Here is a 23,340-nt window from a genome sequence, read left to right on the forward strand (position 1 = left end):
ACCCTAACGGCTGCTGTTGCCCAGCCAGCTCCCTTCTGCTGCTTAAGATCTAGGCTTTCCCTGGGAACGGCTCCCCCTCCTAACCTGTCCCCTTTCTTTCTCCCCCCCTCCTTTTCCAGTTTGTTGCCCAGCCCAACTGCCAGCAGCTGCTGGCCACCCTCTGGTACGACGGTTTCCCCGGATGGCGGCGGAAGCACTGGGCGGTGAAGCTCTTGACCTGCATCACCATCGGGCTGCTGTTCCCCGTCCTTTCCGTGGCCTACTTGTTCGCCCCCAAGAGCAGGCTGGGACTGTTCATTAAGAAGCCATTCATCAAGTTCATCTGCCACACGGGCTCCTACCTGACGTTCCTCTTCATGCTGCTCCTGGCCTCGCAGCACATCGTCAGGACCGACCTGCACATGCAGGGGCCTCCTCCCACCGTCGTCGAGTGGATGATCCTCCCCTGGGTTCTAGGTAAATCAGCAAATGCGAGCAAGTTCCAAGTTCCGGGGTGGTTTCACAGCACAGCTGTGTTGGTCTGCAGCAGAACAGCTAGGTTCAAGTCCAGCGGCACCTTCGAGACCAACCAGATGTTCGGGGGATAAGCTTTCAAGGCACACGATGGGTAGCCATGTTACTCTGTCAATAAGAGTAGAAATGAGCAAGAGTCCAGAGAGCACCTTAAAGACTAACAAAATTTCTAGCAGGGAATGTGCTTTCGTGAGCCACAGCTCACTTCTTCAAGGCACAGTGAGCTTTCACATGAAGCTCCTTTCTACTGAATTGGACCATTGGTTCATCAATTGTCTATTCGGACCAGCGGCAGCTCTTTGCGGTCTTTAGCAGAGGCCTTTCACATCACTGACTATCTGGAGATGCCAGGGATCAACCCTGGGACCTTCTGCATGCAAAACAGATTCCTCACCACTGAGCCACAGCTTGAGTTTTGACTCTTGAAAGATGATACCCTGGAAATGTTATTGGTCTCTAAGGTGCTCCAGGACTTGAATCATGGGGTGATGGGGGGGAGGGATGGTGATCTTTGCATGCAGATTCATTTTGATCAGGAGGCAATTTTCATGCAAATAAGGTTGGCCTCTAAATCTTGAAATTAACAGCTGTTTTCCCTACCATAGAACTTAGACATATCTTTCCCTCAGTTTAGCCTTGTTGACTGTTTTTATTACCTCTTTGGGGTGCAGTGTGTGTGTATGTGTGTGTGTGTTAGAGAATAGATGTCTGATTTTTAATCACAATTGTGATTTTTAATCACAATTTTTAATCACAATTGTGATCTGGGACATGTAAAACAGATTCCCAGATTATTGTATCTATTGTACATGATTTCATCTGTAGAGTTGTATGATACGTGATCTGCATACGAGATCTTTCACAATATTATGGAGGATGCAAAATTTTCTTTATTTCTTTATTTTAGACTTCTACCCCTCCCCTTTCCTGGGTCACAGGGCCTGGGGCGGCTCACAAATTAATAAACAAACTATCAATAGAGAAAAGACATAGTTACATAGTTACAGAATCTTAAAGTACAGTCCATGAAATAGTATCCTAGATCAAACATCAGAATAAATCAAGATCATTTGGCACCCGACCACCAACATCCCAGACTGCTGTCAGAAACAGGCAGCACTGCTAATGGGTGTCGGAAAACTGGCCCTGACCATCCTCAGTGGAATGCCTGGTGGAACAACTCCATCTTACAAAATGACAAAGGATTGGCTGTTACGGCACTCGAAATGCCTCCAGCCAAACCCTCTTCAGATTTCAGAGTTTGAAGATGAACAGATCTTATGCACCATAAAATAAGGGAACATCCTTCTCCACACCTAGTCTTGTTAGCTGATGGAATTTACTGTCTCCAGATGTAATGGCACTGTCTTAAATAGCCTTAAAAGGGAATTGGATGCACATTCATCGTAGAATCACGGAAGGGCCTCCAGGGTCATCTAGTCCAACCCCCGGCACAGTGCAGGAAATTCACAACTACCTCCCCCCCCCAAACCCCCAGTGACCCTTACTCCATGCCCAGAAGATGGCCAATATGCCCTTCCTCTCATGATCTGATTAAGGTCACAGAATCAGCATTGCTGACAGATGGCCATCTAACTTCTTCTTTAAAACCTCCAGGGAAGGAGAGCTTACCACCTCCCAAGGTCTATCAGTGGCTGTGATTGTGAACTCTGAGAGCTAAATGGAACCTCAAGGATCAGAGGCGGTATACCCCTGAATACCAGGAGCAGGGAGGCAAACAGTGAAAGAGGGCTTCCAAATGGTTCCAGAGCTTCATGCCTGTCTACACTTATTGGAGGCATTTGGGTACAGGAAGCTGGTCTAATTAAGCAGGGCTCTTTTTGTAGTCTTACGGTCACTCTCAGGAAACTATTATACCAAATTGTATTCATGTGTTCTGTAGCACAATCCTCACTTTTACAATACGCATTCAAATTATTGGTACAGTTCTTTAGCCTTGTAGATGTACCTGGTGTCTTCCAAAGCCAAAAGCAGGTTGCCTCCGTCCCCACACTTATTTATTTCTGTACTTCATTCATGGCCCACTTTTCTTCCCCATGGGGCCCCAAAGCAGCTTGCAACATTCTTCTCGCCTCCATTTGGTTCTTACAACAAACCTGTGAGATGGGTTAGGCCAAGAGGGCGTGACTGGCCCGCGGTCACCCAGCAAGCTTCCATGGCAGAGTGGGGATTTGAACCTGGGCCTCCCAGATCTTAGTCTGACACTCTATTGTAACCGTGCGGGAAGTAGAAGCAGAAATAGGAGTGACAGGAAGGACCCAATTTGCATCAGGAGTGATGCAGGTTTCACAGGGACGTGGATGCTCTGGTCAACACATGCTGAGTCCAGGGTGGTTGGGGAGTCAGCATTAAGTAGAGCTATTAGAGTGGCAGACTAGGAAGTAGGAAACCCAGGTGCGAATCCTCACTCAGCTGTGAAGCTCTCTGAGTGACCTGGGGCCAGTCATACTCTCTCAGCCTACCCTGTTTCACAGGGCTGTTGTGAGCATAAAATGAGAGAGGGGAGGACCATGTGGGCTATCCCTGAGTTCCTTAGAGGAAGTGTGAGATACAGCTGAACTATATAAGTACACCGTGGTCTACAGGATTCTAGGCTATTCTGAGCAATGAGGATGCTTCCTGCCAAGTGATGCCCCTGGCCAGGTCTCTGTAGAGGTCTTGCCTCTCTGGATTAATTCTGTACTAGATCTGCACTCCAGGCAGTCAGTTGTTCTACTATCCCCAGTGGGTTTAAATCAAGGTGCAAATAGCTGCAGGATTTCTCTACAATTCTGCTTGGATCTCAGCGCCAAAGAGCTCTGGGCTTGGCATGTTGCTTTGCATGTGGAGTGCTTTGCACTTTTAAATCCTGCACTTAAGATGAAATCCAAAATTGATGCTGGCATACTTTCCATCCTCAAAAAAGGAAATCCAAAGTCCAGCTGGTTCTCCAAAGAGGAACTTCTTTCCCTCTCTGTCAGTTCCAAAACAGGGAACATTTATCACTTATCATTCTGGGTTTGTTTGCAAAACCTGGCACAGGTCAAGTAAGGTCATGAAAAAGGATGCTGTTTTGCCATCTCTCTCAAAATATTATACTGGTACTCTAAGCTTAATTATGCATGTGGGTGAAGTTGTTGTTTTTTCCCTTTGTATCCCCCCCCCCCCCGCCTCTATAGCAGTCTGTTCTTACTTGTGTTCCCCACTGGCCAAGTGTTAAGTGTTAAAAGTTAAGCACTGTTGAGTATAAAGCACCATATGGTGCGAAAATCTCTCCTCTCTTTTGCAGTACTATTAAAGGGAATTGATTTAATTAGAATTAGTAAAGCCAATCAGCATACTTCCATAAAACAGATACATTTCCTTCCCCCTTCGGTGCAAGCTGTCTTGACCTCTGATATGAATGTCAGCACACAGTAAGATCCCGCAGGCTCGCATCTATGGTACTTTTGTGCTGGATGGTACCAGCTCAGCATGCTTCTGGGGAAGCCCCTTTAGAGGACTATTCAATCAGACATCCTTTGAAAACCATCCATCAACTCTTGATAGACACTGGCTGTTTGAACTGTGTTTCAGAAGGGCTGCCCTTGGTTAGGGTACAGTGTGAAAGGATTTGGAGCCCCTACCCCCACCCAAAAACCCAGAGGGTAAGGGGGGGTTGTGCTGCAACCACCTGCAGAATAATGTTTTTAAAAGAACAGGTGCTACAGCTCACCTATGGTTCCTTCAGGACCCTGGATAGCAGCCCATGGCTGCTCAGGCAAGGCAAGGCAAATATAATAGGCAGCAGTGTGGAATATTAACTCTTTCCTTGCTTTCCTGAGTTAGCGGCACCAGAGGGACGGTGGGGAATGTGGAGAAAGCTGAGGAGGAAACGCATCACCTTCCTTCAAACTAAAGCAAAGTGGTTTCTTAGAATACCAAAACAAGGGCCATTTATGCAAGGTTGTTTCCCTCGTGGTCACCCCCGCCAGCTGCTCTGGTGCTTCGCTTTGATTATGCCTGCCTCTCCCGACCGTCAGAGGTCACCTCATTCTCCCCCTGCATTTCTGCACATTTTTCCCGCGTTTTTGAGAATTTCGCTAAAACAGCATCCGGAAAACACAAGCAAAACACGCAGAAACGCATCGGGAGAGCGAGGCAACCTGTGACGCTCGGGAAAGGCATGCATAATCAAAACGAAGCACCGGAGCAGTTGGTGGAGTGACTGCAAGGGAAACAGCCCTGCATAAATGGTCAAAGGGAGGAGAAAAGGGGAGTTGGAATAAGCGCAGGTCTAATTTGAGAGGCACCAAGGACTCAGACACTACCCGCTGGGGCAAACGGGGAACACATTTGCTGGCTTGATACATCTCCAGCAGTCGAAGAGTGCCATCCTAAGCAGAGTTACACCCTGACTTCTATGGCCTTAAGAGGTTATTGCTCTGTTTTGGATGGCACTGACAGATCTTTCTTATGCTGATGCTGGCCAATGGGAATTGTTCTCTCTTCCCATTCCACCTGCTTGGGTGGATCAGAACAACATAGTAGTAAACTGGCTGAACAGAATGAGACCAGGGCTGGACTGGATGCACGACCAGAAGCTGTGGAATTTTTTTAGATTGTTTGAAACCGACTGCGTAGCCACCTCATTGCTTTAATTTCCAGCCCCCTTATCTGTCCAGGTGTGCATGTGGGGGAGGTCCTGGACAATCTAGTGGCATGGGATAAACAATTCACAAGTTGTTCAAGCAGAAGGAAAAGGGTGTTGCTCATCCCAGCTGAACATACAAAGATGCCACATCCCAAGTTTGGTCCATCTAATTCACTATGGTCTACTCAAACTGCAGTGACTCTCGAGGGTCTCAAGCAGAGGAAGATCTTTTCCAGCCCCTTTAACTGGAACTGCCAGGGACTGAACTTGGGACAATGAGGTCTACCACTGGGTCACTGCCCCTCTCAGCAAGCAGACCTTGCCAGGGGTTCAAACCTCTCACACACTTCAAAAGAATCATGTGCCTACACCAACGAGCACAACAAGTGACTGTAGAAATTCGTTTGCTTCTCTTCTGGTCACATCTGCAGCTCTTGCCTTCTTTCTGCACATCCCTCCCTCTCTGTTGGCCACATCTGTACCTTTTGCTCTTTTGGCACATCCCTCCCTCTCTGATGGTCACATCTTCTCTGTTGTCACATCTTTGTATTCCTCTCTCTCTATTGTTAATATCTGTAGCTCTCGCTGTCTTTCTCTACATCTCTCCTCTTGCTTCTTCACTCCACTCCATACATGGGTTTTTGGAAGACAGCACAGAGGCTCCAGGTGGTCTACAGTGGCATGGTTTGTCACTAATAATTTGAAATCATTAATTCCAACACACCTTATAAGACCTCATAACAATTAAAACTTTGATTAGATTTGTGAGTAGCCAAGTAATTTTACATATATATGTGTGTGTTTGTGTGTGATATATATATATATATATATATATATATATATATATATATATATATATATATATATATATATATATATAAGTATATATATATAAATTACACTATTGTAGCCTCATGTTTCTTCACACAGACTATTCTCACAGTTCAATTGCAGTTTCTAAAAATGAAACTGAGACTGAAGATCTGAAACTGCCAAGCTGCGGGAAGGAGCCATTGCAGAAAGGGATGTGCGGCTCTCAGGCGCAGCCGAGAACAATTGCCTAACCTGGTGTTATGTGTTAACACATCTCTTCCTGCCTTCCCGATTAAATTGCCTGCAATTCTTCAGGGGAAACAATGAGGATCTCAAAGGAAACAAAGAGCAGAGATTGTTGTAAATAAGTTGGTGATGTGTCTTGTGTTCAGCTTACTATTTGGGTGTCTTCTCGTAATTACATTCTCTTCTTTGAAAGGTTTTTCTTTCTCTCAGATAAACAAAAGCATGATAGGATTTAAATTGTGGAATTAAGGCAACATTTCCCTGCAAATAATTCTGCTTTTAAAAGAAATTATGAAATGCCTCCTCTTGAAAACAGAGAAAGATGAACGGAAAGAACAGTCACGTTCTGTGCAGACAGTATTTCAGTCTCTATAGTAACAGGTCTAACAATGATTACTCACAATGGATGTAACATTTGGGTTCTTGTGTCAGAAGCTTTTCCACTGATTTGTTTGTGCAGGGAAAGAATGTGGGATAGAGGAAAGAAAGATTCAATCCTGGCCAAGGCAGACTGGGAACTGGAAATAGGGTTGTTATGAAAAATTCTCATAATTCCTCTTTACTCAGTTTCTCCCTGAAATCCAACAATCCATTTCATTTCCTCTTTTTAGAAATTTGGAGTCAGTTTATAATCAATTATGTTTTTATTCAAAGAGAGGAGGGGCAAGAAGGGAGGTTTTGCAAAATTTCAGAATTTTATTCTGCAGATGCTCAGAGGCAGACGATGTCTTCCCAAATCTTCTTACCCTTCTGCTGGAGCACACACACACCCCAATGTGGTATGCAACATAAAACTGAAGTTACAAAAGGACTGAAGTTACAAAAGGGTGCACTGGTTTTTTCTTCAAAAAGAAATGGGAGAGAAATTCCTCTTATAAAATGGAGAAAAGAGGGAAAGAGGAATCAGTAACCATCTCTAAAAAAGTGAATTTCGGAAAAAGAAACTCCTCTTCCCCATAACAACTCTAACTTGAAAGGGCCCAGAAGCAAGCCATGCCCAGCCCCAGAAATGCTGGCAGTGCCAAGGAAGGTGCTCTGCTCAGACCCGGACAGCAGCAACAGGAGAGGAGGTGGCCAATGAACCCACACCTGGGGACGCTGCTGCAGGCTGGATCTGAGCCAGGAGGTCCTCGTCGCACTGCCAATAATGTAGGGAGTCAGATTGTTCTTGACTGCTGGTGGCAGCACCCCACAGGGAATGCCTCCAGTCAGTGAAACATCCCTTTCTGCTTTCTAGTTCCATATGATGGAGCTCCACACATTTTAAACAAGTGGATTTTATTTATTGTATTTATTTACTTCATTTATATCCTGCCTTTCTCTCCAATGGAGATACAAGGCAGCTTGTATCATCCCCCCCTTCCTCCATTATATCCTCCCTGGCAGCTCCTGGGCGCGTCATTTAAATGCTTCCCCAAGGGAGGGCCAGCCCTGGGCTCAGTCAGTCCTGGGCCAACGGATACTCGCCTTGGAGTGGTGAGCTCACTGGCCCTTCCCCTGGTCTTCTTCAAATAGCTGGCTGCCCTGCCCGACCTCCTCTAAGAAGGTCAGTGGTGCCCCTTCTCCCCACCCCTTTGTCATCTCTGGTAGGAGCTTGGGTGGGTGGTCTTCTGCTGCTGAGCATTCTGCTAAGAGCTGGCTGGGCACCTTCGCTTTACTCTGCTCTGGTTAGACCTCACCTAGAGTACTGTGTTCAGCTTTGGGCACTGCAATTTAAGAAGGATGTAAACAAGCTGGATCATGTCCAGAGGAAAGCAACAAAGATGGTAAGGAGTCTGGAGACCAAGTCCTATGAGGAAAGGTTGAAGGAGCTGGGTATGTTAAGCCTGAAGAGGAGAACACAGAGAGGTGATATGATAACCATGTTCAAGTACTTGAGAGGCTGTCATATAGAGGATGGTGCCGAGTTGTTTTCTGTTGCCCCAGGAGGTCGGACCAGAACCAATGGGTTGAAGTTAAATCAAAACAGTTTCCGTCTAGACATTAGGAAGACTTTTCTAACAGAGCGGTTCCTCAGTGGAACAGACTTCCTTAGGAGGTGGTAAACGCTCCTTCCCTGGAGGTTTTTAAGCAGAGGCTAGGTGGCCATCTGTCAGCAATGCTGATTCTATGACCTTAGGCAGATCATGAGAGGGAGGGCATCTTGGCCATCTTCTGGGCATGGAGTCACTGGGGGTGTGCGGGGTAGTTGTGAATTTCCTGCATTGTGCAGGGGGTTGGACTAGATGACCCTGGTGATCCCTTCCAACTCTATGATTCTATGATTCTAAGCTGACTGACTCCTGAGTAGGTTCTGGCAAGGCCAGGCCCTGCTGCAACCTGGCAGGCACCTTCCCCAGCCTTGGGGCTTGATGGCACAACATGCCTTTGGTGGGGCTTGCAGCCCCCTGGAGTAAGTGTGGGGCGGAGGAGTCGCTCCCGGACACAAGGTCACCCAGTTGGCTTCATGGCTGAGCGTAGGTTCGAACTCATATCACCCAGACCAGAGTCCAGGGCTCTAACTAACCACTGCTCCACATGGGCTCCCATCATTGCCCATTAAGGGAAGTACTGGCAGCCCTTCAAAAACAGAGGAAGAAGAGTTGGTTTTTATACCCCGATCTTCTGTACCTTTAAGGAGTCTCAAACTGACTTACAATCACCTTCCCTTCCTCTCCCCACAACAGACACATTGTAAGGTAGGTGAGGCTGAAAGAGTTGGGAGAGAACTGTGACTAGCCCAAGGTCACCCAGCAGGCTTCATGTGGAGGAGTGGGGAAACCAACCCAGTTCTCCAAATTAGAGTCTGCTGCTCTTAAACACTACACCACACCGGCTCTTTTGTGTCAGATTTCAAAACTCCCATCTGGAATCACTTTGAGTTCAGTCCATCTGAAGCTTCATTTGTAGCAAATCAGGACAGTAAACTCTAAACAATATTCTTACGTTTTCAAAGGCCAGGCTGGACCGATGTGTCTGCTCTTCCCCTGTTGTTTTATAATTACCGCATGGTAAGAGGATCCACACGGAATAGGGGAGCAACACCCAGTGGACGACTTCCGAAACCATCGGGAATGATATGCTGACAGAAAAAAGGCAGCCAGGCTGCTAGTCTGTGCTTAGGTTAAAATAAACTGAGATATTTGAATGAAAAACCTTTAATGGCATAAGTAATATTACAGAAGATGCATAAAATATGCAGCCATTAAGATACAAACATAGGCCAGTAAATTCCAAAAGTAGAAATTACAAACTTTGGGCTTTTTGAACTTTCATCACATCCACTAGAAAATTGGCAACATCTGCAGTAACCTCCGGATCAGAGTCATTTAATAAAAATTGACATTTTGCTTGGGTAGATAGGTGATATTTGGAAAGAAGCCAATTTTTTTACCATTTTCCACGGGGTGTTTCATATAGAGGGCAGACCAACAGAGATATTTGAGCAATGTATGAACAGCATGGCCTTTCCCAGTTCAGTATCCCACCTGTCTAGTTCAGAGATCAGGTCGGACATGATGCAAAAGGCCCCAAACCCTGGAGGCTGCTGCCAGTCAGAGCAAGCACCGCTGCGTTTGAGATGGGCTGGGCTCTCTCTAAAGCGGCTTCATCTGTTCAGTCCTCTAGTGAGCCGCACCGTTGGGTTGCCTAGCCAACTCTTCTCTAGGGTGGCTGGCAGAAGCTCCCTGAGGCCTCAGACAGAACACACGAGGCTGCCTTCTACTGAGCCAGGCCTTCATTCTAGCAAGGTCAGTATCATCTGCTGTGATTGGCAGCGGCTCTCCGTGGTCTCGGGTACAAGGTCTTTCATATCACCTCTTACCTGGCCCTTTTACCTGAGATGCCAAGAATTGAACCTGGGACCTTCCACATGCCAGGCAGGTGCTCTGCCATTCAGTCATGGTTCCTTCCTGGGCTTTTCCAGGGTCTATAACTCTATAACATCTATAACTCAAGGAATATATGAAGGGCCCTGCTATTTCTTATTCCTAATAGTCAAGTTTAGCCTAATCTGCGGATACTTAAATCTGCAGACTAGGGCCACAATGGCCTAAAACAGATACTTCTGCAAACTAGGGGGACCCCCAGCTTTGCAGAAAAATCTGAAAACCTAAAAATATTACATTGGGAGATTTACATCTCCCCAAAACAAAGAGTGTTGTTCGTGCATGATCAGACAACAACATTTATCTAGGAGAGGTGTTGGGGCAGTGGAGTCTGGAAACTGCTCCAGGCCTGGCCATGTTGGCAGTGTCTGAGAGCCACTGTGGGCCCTGAGTGGCTCCTGGACACCACTGTAGCTGGGCCTGGAGGTGGTTGCAGAGGCCTGGAGCTGCACCGGGCATGGTGATGGGGGGGGAGGGGGAGTTTGAAAGGGAACCATGTCTGTGCTCAAAAGGCAAGGGGGGATGGGATTTACAAGTCTCTCTGGTCCCCACTTGTCAGATCATACATCATTCTAGTCCAGGACCCTTTTCCCAAGAGCAGCCAACTGGATGACCCAGAGAATCCCACAAGCAGAGCACAAAGGTACCATATTCCTCCCTGTTACTCCCCCTCCCCCAAAAAATTAGGCATCTAAGCATGTACGTTTGATTTTACCATCAGGGCTAAAAGCTGCCCTCCATGAATTTGTCCAGTCCTCTTTTAAGCCCATCTTAGTGAGTGGCCATCTCGTGGCATTGAATTCCAGAGTGCTGTGTGGAGAAGTGTTTCCTTTTGTCTCTCGGAAATCCCACCATTTAATTGAGTAGCCCTGAGCTGTGCAGTTATAGAAGAGGGAGGGGGAAAAGGTGTTCTCTTTCCCCACTTTCTCTGCACCTTCGCAAAGCATTTCAGGCTGACTTCAGCGCACCCACTTCACAGCCGCACGGCCAGCGCAGCCGGAAAGTCCGGGTGGCCTTAAGTCAAACACCACTCTTGCCGCAAGCTCTGCAAATGGTCTCCAATCAGCCACCTCTTTAATCACTTAGGAAGAAGCCATTTCCCTTTAAAAATTTATTTGTTGTAAATGAACTTGAAGCTTCTCTTGGGGGTGGGGGAAGCAATTGCATGCTGTAAACCTTCCATCTTGCTGTAAAAAGAGTTAGAAGTGGAATGCTTGTCCTGCCCAGGGAGTCTAAATCTTTTCCAGCCGGCGCCACAGTGCAGCTACTGCTGTTTGCGCCACCCCCTCTGTTTCCAGCCATATTTCACGTTGCATCATAAACCGCTCTGCAAGCAGCGCCATTATATTTTGCAGGAAGGAGAAAGCGGGGGGAAGGAGGCAGGTTGTTTCCGAGCCGTTACTTTTTAACGGCCTTTTCCCTACATCCAATTTGCTCTGCTTTGGTGCTTGATAATGGCGTCTCACACAAATGAACTCTCTTTCCGCAGGTTTTATTTGGGGAGAAATCAAGGAAATGTGGGATGGAGGCTTCACCGAGTATGTGCATGACTGGTGGAACCTGATGGATTTTGCAATGAATTCCCTCTACCTGGCAACCATCTCCCTGAAAATTGTCGCATACGTCAAGGTACCGTAACTTGGAGCATGCTTGCCAAGTCCTTAGTAGCAGCGTTCTCCACGATCACGAATTTCTTCTGCCCTTCCTCCTACTCTGTTGCACATTTTGGGCACAGCACAGTGCAGATGTAATGCCGGCTCCCTATAAAAGGTGGTTGGACTTGACGGAAATGCACTTCTGTCTTTTTGGACACAAATACCCTCCTTCCTTCACCTGAAACGTGGTTTGGGATATATCTGCACCATGCTGAACCATGGTTTAAAGCTCACCATGATTCTCTCTTCATTGTGGTTTACATATCTGTTTCAAATAAACCCTGGTGTCAAAACCTGATTGAGTATGGGGACCCTGGTGAATGTTGACCATGCCAACCTCTGCATAACCTATGCCAACAGAACACTAAAGCAAGGGTAAAACTAACAAGGAAGGGGAAGTGGAGGTGAAGGAGTGTACAGTTCTCTGACTAGCTCCCAACTTACAAACTGTGATTTGTAGGGAATTGGTGTTGTATCTGCAGCAGGAATGTATCTTCTTGTGTGTATACTGGGAGACAAAATTCCTCTACCACAATCTGTACAGCATAAGCAGTTGCATTTCTTTGTACTAGTATTGATGAATGGCGTTTTGGAGCAGCCAATGGAACAATTGCTCTCTTTTCTTGCAGTTTAAAAAAATTAACCATGAAATAACAGAAGTCGGTAGCATCAGTAGATCCAGTACAACAGCAAAAGAAAAAGCAAAAAATGGCGCAAGTCACTATTAAGAGAGACGCACGTTGCGTTGTGGGTGCAAATTCAGGTTCCGGAGACTGAGCTTAAAGTAAGATAAGAATTACCCCCCTCCAAGAAGAGGCATGTGCTTGAAGCACCTTGGGGGTTCTCTTAAGACAAGCTGGAGGTGGGCAAGAAAATGTAGGGGGAGGGGATAAATGACTGGGAAATTTCTCCCCCTCTAAAGCACATCTTCCCATCCAGGATACTATGGGTTAATTTGTCAGGTCAGTTTCCCCATCTTCCTCTGTTCCCCTCCCGTTCTCTTTAACTAAAGAGCTTACCTACACAGTACTTTGTTCTCATGTCTCTTCCCCCACCCTGACCCATGGCAGGAGGTGGTCAAGATCCAGCCATTCTCTTATGACACTCCCGGTCATTTCATGGAGGCAAAATGCTCCAGCTGGTGCCCCGTTGTCATTAGTGGGGAAGGCGGTGGTGCCATTTGCATTGTCTGCTGGGAGTAGCAACATTTCTTGCCCTTGTCTTGAAAAGTAGCCAGACACTTCCACAGTCCCACTTTAACAAAGACACTGACTTCCCTGGGAACTGTCTCTGATCAAGACTCCCCAGTGGCGGGGGGGGGGGCGTCTTTTTCTAATTTTGTCTACCATCTATTGTGTACATTTTGACCCTGCCCCTTCTCCAAGGAGCTCAGGGCAATGTGCATGGCATTTCCTATTTTATCCTCACAACAACCCTGTGAGGTAGGTTAGGTTGAGAGAGAAAGACAGACAAAAGTCTAGCTACTAACCATGTGGACTTTCTAGCGTGACTTCTTAGTGTGAGTTTGTACAAATCACTATTCTTTAGATTTTATTCCCCGTCTAGCAGATAGATAAATAGCCTATTTATTTGTACAGGTTTGTCTCGCCTTTCTTCTAGTCAGCTAAGGGCAGTATCTATGGTTCTCCCTTCTTCCGCTATATCCTCATAACAACCTTGTAAGGTAGACTAGGTTGACAAAATATGGCTGGCCCAAGGGTACCCAGCAAACAGAGTCTCTTCAGTCCTTGCCAGGTACTCTCAGCACTTCACAATAGTGCCAAGTGGCAGGACGGTCAAGGGATTCTAACCCATCTCAACACCCAAGTGGAAAAAAGTGACCTGGTCTGGTTGTATTCTAAGTCTTGGAGGGCAGAGTGCAAATTATCTATGTGTCTCCATATGTCCATTCAGAATACTATCTATCTATCTATCATCTATCTATCTATCTATCTATCTATCTATCTATCTATCTATCTATCTATCTATCTATCTATCTATCTATCTATCTATCTATCCTTATCCGTCCGTCCATCCGTCTTTCTGTCTGTCTGTCTTATCCATCTTTCTATCTATCTTATCTAAAATATTTTTATGCTACCTTTCCACCCAATCGGGTTCCCCAAGGTGGCGCACATAAAAACATTAAAACATTTGAACAATTTAAAACAACATTTAAAATGACAAAACAATTCAATAAAAACACATACACAAACAATACCAGAACCAGGGAGGAGGACCAGTAACTATTATTAGGGGTACGCCAAATGAAACAAAAAAAGTTTTCGTCCACTGGTGGAGGAAACCAGTAGAGGGAGACAGATGAACCTCCCTAGGGAGGGAGTTCCAAAGTTTTGGCACCACAACCAGGAAGGCCCTTTCTCCGGTTGCCACCCATTTAGCCTCCAATGGCAGGTACAACTGAAGTGGAGCCACCAGAGTGAACAGGTAGGTTTTCTATGTCTTTATTCAGTGCAGCAGTGTGCAGAATTCTGGCTTTTCTCACAACAGCCCTGTGAAGTAGGCTAGGCTAAGAGAGTGATTGGCTCAAAGTCACCCAATATGCTTAATGGCTGAATGAGAATTTGGACCCGTGCCTCTTGGGTCACAGTCTGACACTCTACCTACTACACCACCCTAGGCAGGAGTGAGAAAAGTGAGAGCCAGCATGGTGTAGTGGTTAAGAGCAGTGGACTCTAATCTGGAGAACTGGGTTTGATTCCCCACTCTTCCACAAGAGCAGTGGGCTCTAATCTGGTAAACCAGGTTGGTTTCCCCACTATTCCACATGAAGCCTGCTGGGTGACCTTGGACTAGTTACAGTTCTCTCTGAACTCTCTTAGCCCCACCAACCTCACAGGGTGTCTGTTGTGGGGTGGGGAGGGGAAGGGAAGGTGATTGTAAGCCGGTTTGAGTCTCCTTAAATGGTAGAGAAAATTGGCATATAAAAGCCAACTCCTCCTCCTCCTCCTCCTCCTCCTCCTCCTCTTCTTCTTCTTCTTCTTCTTCTTCTTCTTCTTCTTCTTCTTCTTCTTCTTCTTCTTCTTCTTCTTCTTCTTCTTCTTCTTGTCTTCTTGTTTCTACTGCACATGACTTCAAGTACCCCCATATGTCCACTCAGGCACCGTATGACACACAGCCAGCCATTTCATTTGCTGTACCCAGTAATGTTCATTTTGAGCTGTTAGTATTGGGGCAACAAGATTTACATGGGAGTGTCCACATTTTCAGCTTGGAGATGAAGGAGGGTGCCTGTGTTTGACACATGAGTAGACATAGGTGTGGGCCATGACCATTCTTTCTGCCAGGCGTGATTTGATGGTGCATTCCTGTGAATTGTATTTGTCGTGCTGGATACAGCCTGCAGGCTCTCCATTTCCGAAAAGCTTTTCGTTCACTTCCTGCTGCTCGTAATGCAAGCAGAGAAAGGAGGCGAAGCGCCAGGAGGCTAAATATTTTACTAGGCAAGCAGGAGTCCGTGCATGAGGCAGGCCATGGTATCAATGCTCCGGCTGTGAGAGACGGGTGCCAAGGCCCACTCGAAGGCTTGAATGATACAGCTGCCTGATGCGCAACATGCCCTTCTCAGAGTGTGTGCCCAGGAAGCTGCTTCTCCCCAGACTGGGATCGCCAGGAAGCATCAAAAGATTGCCTCCTTTCTCTAAGATATTGGAAGACACAGAAGAAATTGCTCACACTGTTTAAATGACTGAGACTAAAGGAAAACGCATATTAACGACCCGATGCACTCCAGTTCTTCTCCCAAGGAGCAGTGCCTGAGCTGAAGCCCTTCTGTGTGGCTAACAGCTCTTCCCTTCCTACTGCATTCACATAGTCTGGAATAGTTTTCAGTGATGGTTAGTTTGTTTGTCTGCATATACCACTGAAGATCCAATGACATTGATGGGCAACAGGTTCAGGACAGGCAAAAGGCAATGCTTCATTTCTCAACAAGTAATTCCGTTGTGGAATTCACTGCCAGTGGCCACAGGGATGGCTCCAGTGATGGGGGGGGGGGTTAGACAGACTCACAGAGGAGAGGTCTACCAATGGCTACTAGCCCTGGTGGCTGAAGGGCGCCTCCCTCTACAGATCCCTGAACACCAGTTTGGGGGAGTCAATGTCAGGAGAAGGCCTCCATGCCCTGTTTGTTGAAAAAGAGTTGGTTTTATAGGCCTATTGTCTCTACCTTTTAAGGAGAATCAAACCAGATAACAATTTCCTTCCCTTCCTTTCCCCACAACAGACACTTTGTGAGGTAGATGAGGCTGAGAGAGCTCTAAGAAAACTTTGACTAGCCCAAGGACACCCAGCTGGCTTCATGTGAAGGAGTAGGGAAACCAACCCAGTTCTCCAGATTAGAGTCTTCTGCTCATGTGGAGGGGAATCAAACCCGGTTCTCCAGATTAGAGTCCACTGCTCTTAAACACTGTACTACACTGTCCCTCCAGAAAAAATGACTGGCCAGCACATAAAACAGGATGCTGAACTAGATTGACCACTGGGCTGATCCAGCAGGGCTCTTCTTATGTTCAAAGGTTACATAGACTGAAAATAATAGAATTGCCTCATGATGTGCTATTGAAAGAATCTCCCAGGTGGCTGTATGCGGAAGGGCAGCTTGAGCACTTCACAGTGCCATAGTGTTCACATGCGTTCATTCACATGCCGGGTGTGCACGAGAGTTCACCTGGAGACTTTGCAAGGGGCCAGAAACCAGACGAATGGCAACCTCAGAAGAATGGCGAAGCTCATTCCCACACCCTGGCAGCCAAGCCAGGAGGTGTGGACTACAACACCTCCTGCTAGGGAATAACAGCTCCCCTTGCATTTTGGAGCCACAATGCAGTGGAAAGCTTTTTAGTGCATCACCCAATGAAGCAGCCACCACACGCCCATGGAAGGCCAGGTGCATCTTCTGTTTCCATATGTAGCTACGCATTCTCCATCAAGTGCTGTTCTGGCCCAAGAGAAAGTGGGTTTGCATAATGCCACCCTCTAGGTTTAGGGTTGAGGGGAGATTCGAATCTGGGCCTTTGCAACTTACACTTTTGGTCACTGCACCAGCTCCCGAGGGTGAGCGTAAACAACCATTATGCATTTCACCAGTTCAAAGACTGCTTTTGTAACCCCCACAAAACTCTCTGCATTGATAGTGGAAGTGTCCTCATGATTATTTGCAAGGATGGGATCTGGAAGTGAACCCTTGGCAGTACATCCAGAGATTAGCAACATCTGTGCAAACACCCACATGCCTTCAGAGATGAAACACTTGGATAATCCCATTATTTTGACAGGACCCAAAAGATCCATGAGTCACTGACGGCAGACCATAGATCTAATTTCTGAGCTTGGAATTAGTTCTTCCCTCCTATTATAACCTCCTTTTGTAAACCAAAAGTGGCCTCCTCCATCTCTGGTTCATTTCAGTGGGCAGGGCAGGGCCAGCTATGGATGTCAAGTAGGCTGCTTGTCAGGGTCCCAAAGGCCCCCCTGGGACCCTGACAAGCAGCCTACTTGACATCCATAGCTGGCCCTGCCCTGCCCACTGAAATGAACCAGAGATGGAGGAGGCCACTTTTGAGGAAAGCGCCATGGCCTGGAGGAGGCACCCAGAGGCAATGCAGCCACTCATTACCTGGCTGTCATGCCCCAGTAAAAACTAAAAATCACAACACAGAATCCCAGTCAGCTGTTGATTCTTTAATGCGAGCCCACCCATGAATGCATGAAGCTGCCTTATACAGAATCAGACCATCAAGGTCAGTATTGTCTACTCAGGCTGGAAGCGGCTCTTCAAGGTCTCAGGTTGAAGTCTTTTCACATCACCTGCTACCTGGTCATTTTAACTGGAGATGCTGGGGACTGAACCTTCGGCATGCCAAGCAGATGCTCTACCACTGAGCCACAGCTCCACCTCAAACCCACTGCACTCTTGATGTGCAGCTCAGGATATGAGAGGGGGATGTTTCAGAAGGAGCTGTGCAGGAAATTGTCCTGATGGGTCACACCTGATGAGCATTGGGAGAAGAGAAAGGTTTATACATCTTTCACCTAAATAAATAATAAATCCTGCACATATTTTCTGTGCCCTGTCCACATACCACTGCCGCATTTGCAAACTACCCTTGCCCAGCCATTAGGACTCCCGGTCACACTTGGCCTACCCATCATTCTGACATCCTCCCTCACCTCTTTGTCCCTCCGCCCCTCCCCCCCGCCTGCTGGCCCATCTTCTTAGGTGACCTCTGGAGCTCCCTGTGCCATCCTGATGCCGCAGCTCACACAGGTAACAAGTTGCCGTCTACACTAAAACAACAACATGAAACAACAGCAGAATTAAAACGACGGCTATCAATGAAGTAGCCAGCCTTCCCAACAATAACTTTACAGCAGTTACTGCACCCACCAGAAAAAGCTCTATAAAACACAAGTCCCTTGCTTTCTTTCCAAAAGCAAAGTGCCCTCAACTGCTCTAGCAAGTTGTTCCAAGGCACCAGCCCCCCCCCCCCCAACGCTCCAGTTCTGGCTGTTGCCAAGTGAATTAACCTAAGAAAGGGGAACTGTATCGCCCAAAGAGCACCTTCAGCTCCTGTGCTGTCATTGGTTGTGTAAACAGTGCCATTGCAGAGTGGCTCATGAAAGATTGGAAAGATGGAGCGGGTCCTATCCTTAAGCAAACTGAGAGGGCAGATTTTGGAGAAGGGGGAAAATTGGTGTGCCTGTGTAGAGGGAAAGGCACGTAGACCACAAGTGTTCCTGAGATGTGCGGTTTTTGTGCTCAGCGGGACACAGGCTGCATCCTCCAAGGGACCTCTGTCAGCGGCAATGAGAGCTGCTCAGCATTAAGGGCAAGAGGCCAGTTTTCCCAGGGATGGGCAGATCTCCCCTCTTTTGTTTCAAGATTGTACTGTGGCTTGGGTTTGCGCATTCTCCTCTGCATTTTGTTCTGTCTCCCTTGTGCTTCACACAAAAAAAGTTCTGAAATTAATTTTGGAATTAGTGCAGGCACCATTTGCCACTGATTTAGTTTGCAAATCTCCCCCCGCCCCCTGGCCCCTGCAAATTACTGATACACACACAGGCACACTTTACAAAGAGGAATCTTGATGCAATTTCATGGCTCCTTTCTGCAATTTTTGCATGACATGTTTGTTTGTTTGTTTGTTATCATCTACTTCATTTATACCCGAGCTTTCTCCCCAATTCGGACCCAAGATGGCTTACATATTTCATGTCTCCTCCATTTTATCCTCACAACATACCCAGCTCCTTCAACCTTTCCTCATAGGACTTGGTCTCCAGACCCCTCACCATCTTTGTTGCCCTCTTCTGGACACATTCCAGCTTGTCTACATCCTTCTTAAATTGTGGTGGTCAAAACTGAACACAGTATTCTAGGTGAGGTCTAACCAGAGCAGAGTAAAGCGATACCATCACTTTGCGTGATCTGGACTCTATACTTCTGTGGATGCAGCCCAAGATCGCATTTGCCTTTTTAGCTACCGCATCACACTGCTGACTCATGTTTGGTGTTGGTCTACTAAGACCCCAATATCCTTTTGGCACACACTACTGCTAAGACAAGTTTCCCCTATCCTATAATTATGCATTTGATTTTTCCTACCTAAATGCAGAACTTTACATTTATCTCTGTTGAAATTCATTTTATTAGTTTTAGCCCAATTTTCCAGCCTGTCAAGATCATCCTGTATCCTGGCTCTGTCTTCTACTGTATTTGCTACTCCTCCCAATTTAGTATAATCTGCAGATTTAATAAGCATCCCCTCTATTCCTTCATCCAAATCATTTATAAAGATATTGAACAACACAGGGCCCAGGACAGATCCCTGAGGCACTCCACTAGTCACTCCTCTCCAAGTGGATGAAGAACCATTAACAAGCACTCTTTGGGTGTGATCTGTTAACCAGTTACAGATCCACCTAACAGTAATAGGATCTAAATCACATTTTCCCAATTTGTCAACAAGAATATTATGGGGAACCTTATCAAAAGTCTTACTGAAATCAAGATAAACTATGTCTACTGCATTCCCCTAATCCAGCAAGGTAGTAACTTACTCAAAAAAGGAGATAAGGTAATAACTTTCTCAAAAAAAGGAGATAAGATTAGTCTGACATGACTTATTCCTGAGAAACTTGTGCCGGCTCTTAATAATCAGATCCATCCTTTCTAAATGCTCAAGGATTGACTGTTTGATGATTTGTTCGAAAACTTTTCCCAGTATAGTATGAATCCCAAGCAAGTGGCATTCTGACACACACAGTCTTGGCATATGGAGGTTACTACCCTCTCCTTCTCCAGTACTCCCTCTAATCTGGCCCGTGAAACACTCTCAGAAACTTTAGGACCCACTTTTGGGTCCCAGCCCACAGATCGGGAAACACTGGGTTAACAGACTGCTTATATCTCCCCTCTCCTTCCTCTCCTCTCCACAAGAACATCTTGCATTATCACCTTCTGCCCTGTTGGGAGGCAGCTGAATCAGCTTTCAGGCTAACCTCTGTCCAGGCTAATGCTGGAATCTTTGACCCATTACAGGTAAACACAGTTTATGGGCTCGGATTTTAATCCCCAAGTTTAGCTGTACGATGTACACAGCTTCCATTCATCGAAGAATACCAGCAGGGGAATTCTTGTCATTTGTAGAAAAAGGAGGTTCAAATAAAGCAACTTTGAGCATGGGCAAAATGTCATTCCTTATCCAGTGACTAACCATAATCCATCTTCAGGATTGATTAGGAATTTCTTTTTTTGCCATCATGTCACAGCTGACTTATGGCGACCCCATAGGGTTTTCAAGGCAAGGGACGTTCTGAGGTGTTTTGCCATTGCCTGTCTCCACGTCACAACCCTGGTATTCCTTGGAGGTCTCCCATCCAAATTCTTGCCAGGGTCGCAGCTGAGAGTGTGTGACAGGCCCAAGGTCACCCAGCAAGCTTCCATGGCCCGAGTGGGAATTCGAATCTGTGTTTCCCATGTCCTAGTCCTACACCTTAACCACTATACCCTGCTGGCTCTCTATTAGGACTTAGGGAGAAGGATTTCCACTTCAGAAGGCAAAGAATCCAGACCAATTTGAAATCCAATAGGTTTTTCGCCACCCAGAATTAACTCCTAATTTCCTATTGGTTGGAATGATGCCTTCAGTGGTTTGCTAGGTGGCCAGAATTTTGACACAGGACAAAGGAAGAGTGCGTCATTTACTTTTTTTAACGATCCATTTAGAATCTGTCCTTGAAATTGCCAAAGACTATAGATCTGGCCAACCAAATGACTTTGTTGAGTTCTTTTTCTTCGGGGTTCAGCATAAACACTGGCTGAGAGCCACACACCTTTGGGACATCTGCCGAAAAGACTATGCAGAGTTTGGCATCCGACGGTACCTTTGCAGGCATCTGCTTTCCAACCACTTCTCCTTCTTTTAGAAGAGGCCAGGGAAGAGTTAAAAGCACAGCAGACTCTTCTGTGCGCATTTTAAGGGCCTTCCACAAATCAAGTTAACCGAGTCTATCCATGACATGCATGGAGGCAGAGAACAGTTTGAAATGTCAGAAACAATCAAAGGCCATGCAGAAATGCACCAGTACAGGACTCCACTTTTTCCATACGTGGGAAGAATTTCTTTTTATTAATCCAGGTTTAAAAAATCTTCAGGCTCTAATAGAGATTTCATTTGCAGCATTTGTCAGGAGCAAGACAAATCAATTTATAAAGCCACTAAATGCCATCAGATTTATATATTCCCCCCCAAAATATAAATGTAAGGCCTGAATAGTTTTGATTTTCAAAGTCCTCACCACCTGCCATTATCTTTTGTACTCACATACCTTTAAAAATTCCAAGCAATTGTAAAAGCAGCAAAGAACCATTTCAAAAAGTCCCCAGTATTTTCTCTTGAAATGTCCAGATGCTTGTAAGTTCAGCCTGGCCTTTTATAGTATTTGATGCTGTATAGGGTTATGAACTCCATGTTAGTCTGTTGCTGCAAAAGAAAAAGGATTTGTGGCACCTGGAAGCCACGTAGGACTATACCAAAGTGAGCCCCATCTGTTTGCTGCCCCAAGCAGGATTTCCACATGGATCTGACAGGTAGCCCCAAGATTTCATGCGATGTTGGACTGCTTGTTATTGTGTGTTAAGTGCTGTCAAGTCACTTCTGACTCATGGTGACCCTATGAATCAGTGACCCCCAAAACGTCCTATCATTAACAGCCTTGATCAGGTCTTGCAAACTGAGGGCTGTGGCTTCCTTGAGTGAGTCAGTCCATCAGCCAGCTTGGTGTAGTGGTTAAGAGCGGTAGTTTGGAGCAGTGGACTTTAATCTGGAGAACCGTATTTGATTCCCCACTCCTCCAGATGAGTGGCGGATGCTAATCTAGTGAACCGTGTTGGTTTCCCCACACCTACACATGATGCCAGCTGGGTGACCTTGGGCTAGTCACAGCTCTCTTAGAGCTCTCTCAGGGTGTCTGTTGTGAGGAGGGGAAGGGAAGGTGTTTGTAAGCCGGTTTGATTCTCCCTTAAGTGGTAGAGAAAGTCGGCATATAAAAACTTACTCTTCTTCTTCTCATGTTGGGGCTTCCTCTTTTCCTGTTGCCTTCAGTTTTTTCAAGCACTATTGTCTTTTCTGGTGAGTCTTGTCTTTTCATTATGTGAGCAAAGGACAATAGCCTCATAGTCATTTTAGCTTCTAAGGAGAGTTCAGGCTTGATTCTGTCTAGAACTCGCTTATTTCTACTGTGTGTGTGTGTGTTAAGGGCCGTCAAGTCGCTTCTGACTCTTGGCAACCCTATGAATCAAAGTCCTCCAAAATGTCCTATCTTTGACAGCCTTGCTCAGATCTTGCAAATTTCTACTAGAGCATCCCAAAGTCCTTTGCGTCATTGCAAGAGATCCTGTAGGGCTTAGTGGTGGCCCTGAATCTGTTGATGAAAGTTGAGTATCCCTTATCCAGACATCTGATATTCTGACTGACCTGAAAACCAGACTTTTTGAGCCAGCATGCAGGCATTATTCACAGGCCCTCAGCAGTGCCATTGATGGTTCAAAGTACACAAAATTATTAAGAATATTGTTTAAAATTTCATTCAGGCTATGTGTATAAAGTGTATATAAAACATAAATCAATTTCATGTTTAGACTTGGGTCCCATCCTTAAGATATCTCATTATGTATATGCAAATATTCCAAAATATGGAAAGATCCCAAATATGGACCACTTCTGGTTCCAAGCAGTCCGGATAAGGGAAACTCAACCTGTACACACAATCCGCCACCTGGGTTCCTTGCAATGTTAGGTCACCCTGATAGAAAAGGTATCTCACAGTCTCGGCCCTTTCATATAGCATATAGCAAGTGGGAGTCATCACAGGACCACTGTCAGATAGCTTAGGAAATGACACTCATGCGTCTTTATCGAGGGATAAGTCCACACAGTTTTGAGAGGAGGATTCAAGTACTGAATCAAGAACATGAGAAAGAGCCAGGCATGGGAAACACCTAATGGCTCATCCCACGGAAAATCTACTGAGCAAGTGGGAAGTTTTGAAAACTTGCTGAGTCTCTGTCTCACTTGGGGGGGCGGGTGCT

At 46.1% G+C, this 23,340-nt stretch overlaps 1 protein-coding gene across 1 annotated transcript in view; it reads left to right on the plus strand.

The window, feature by feature from the left end:
- The window catches only part of TRPC5 (transient receptor potential cation channel subfamily C member 5), a 168,256-nt gene that overhangs the window by 92,980 nt on the left and 51,936 nt on the right, over window positions 1–23,340 (plus strand). Inside the window, exons 3-4 of the mRNA XM_056859397.1 lie at window positions 120–456; window positions 11,561–11,700. Of these exons, the coding sequence (XP_056715375.1) occupies window positions 120–456; window positions 11,561–11,700 (477 nt within the window). The remainder of the gene's footprint in view (window positions 1–119; window positions 457–11,560; window positions 11,701–23,340) is intronic.

Source organism: Euleptes europaea, chromosome 13 (assembly GCF_029931775.1).
Source record: "Euleptes europaea isolate rEulEur1 chromosome 13, rEulEur1.hap1, whole genome shotgun sequence".
NCBI classification, from domain to species: Eukaryota; Metazoa; Chordata; class Lepidosauria; order Squamata; family Sphaerodactylidae; genus Euleptes; species Euleptes europaea.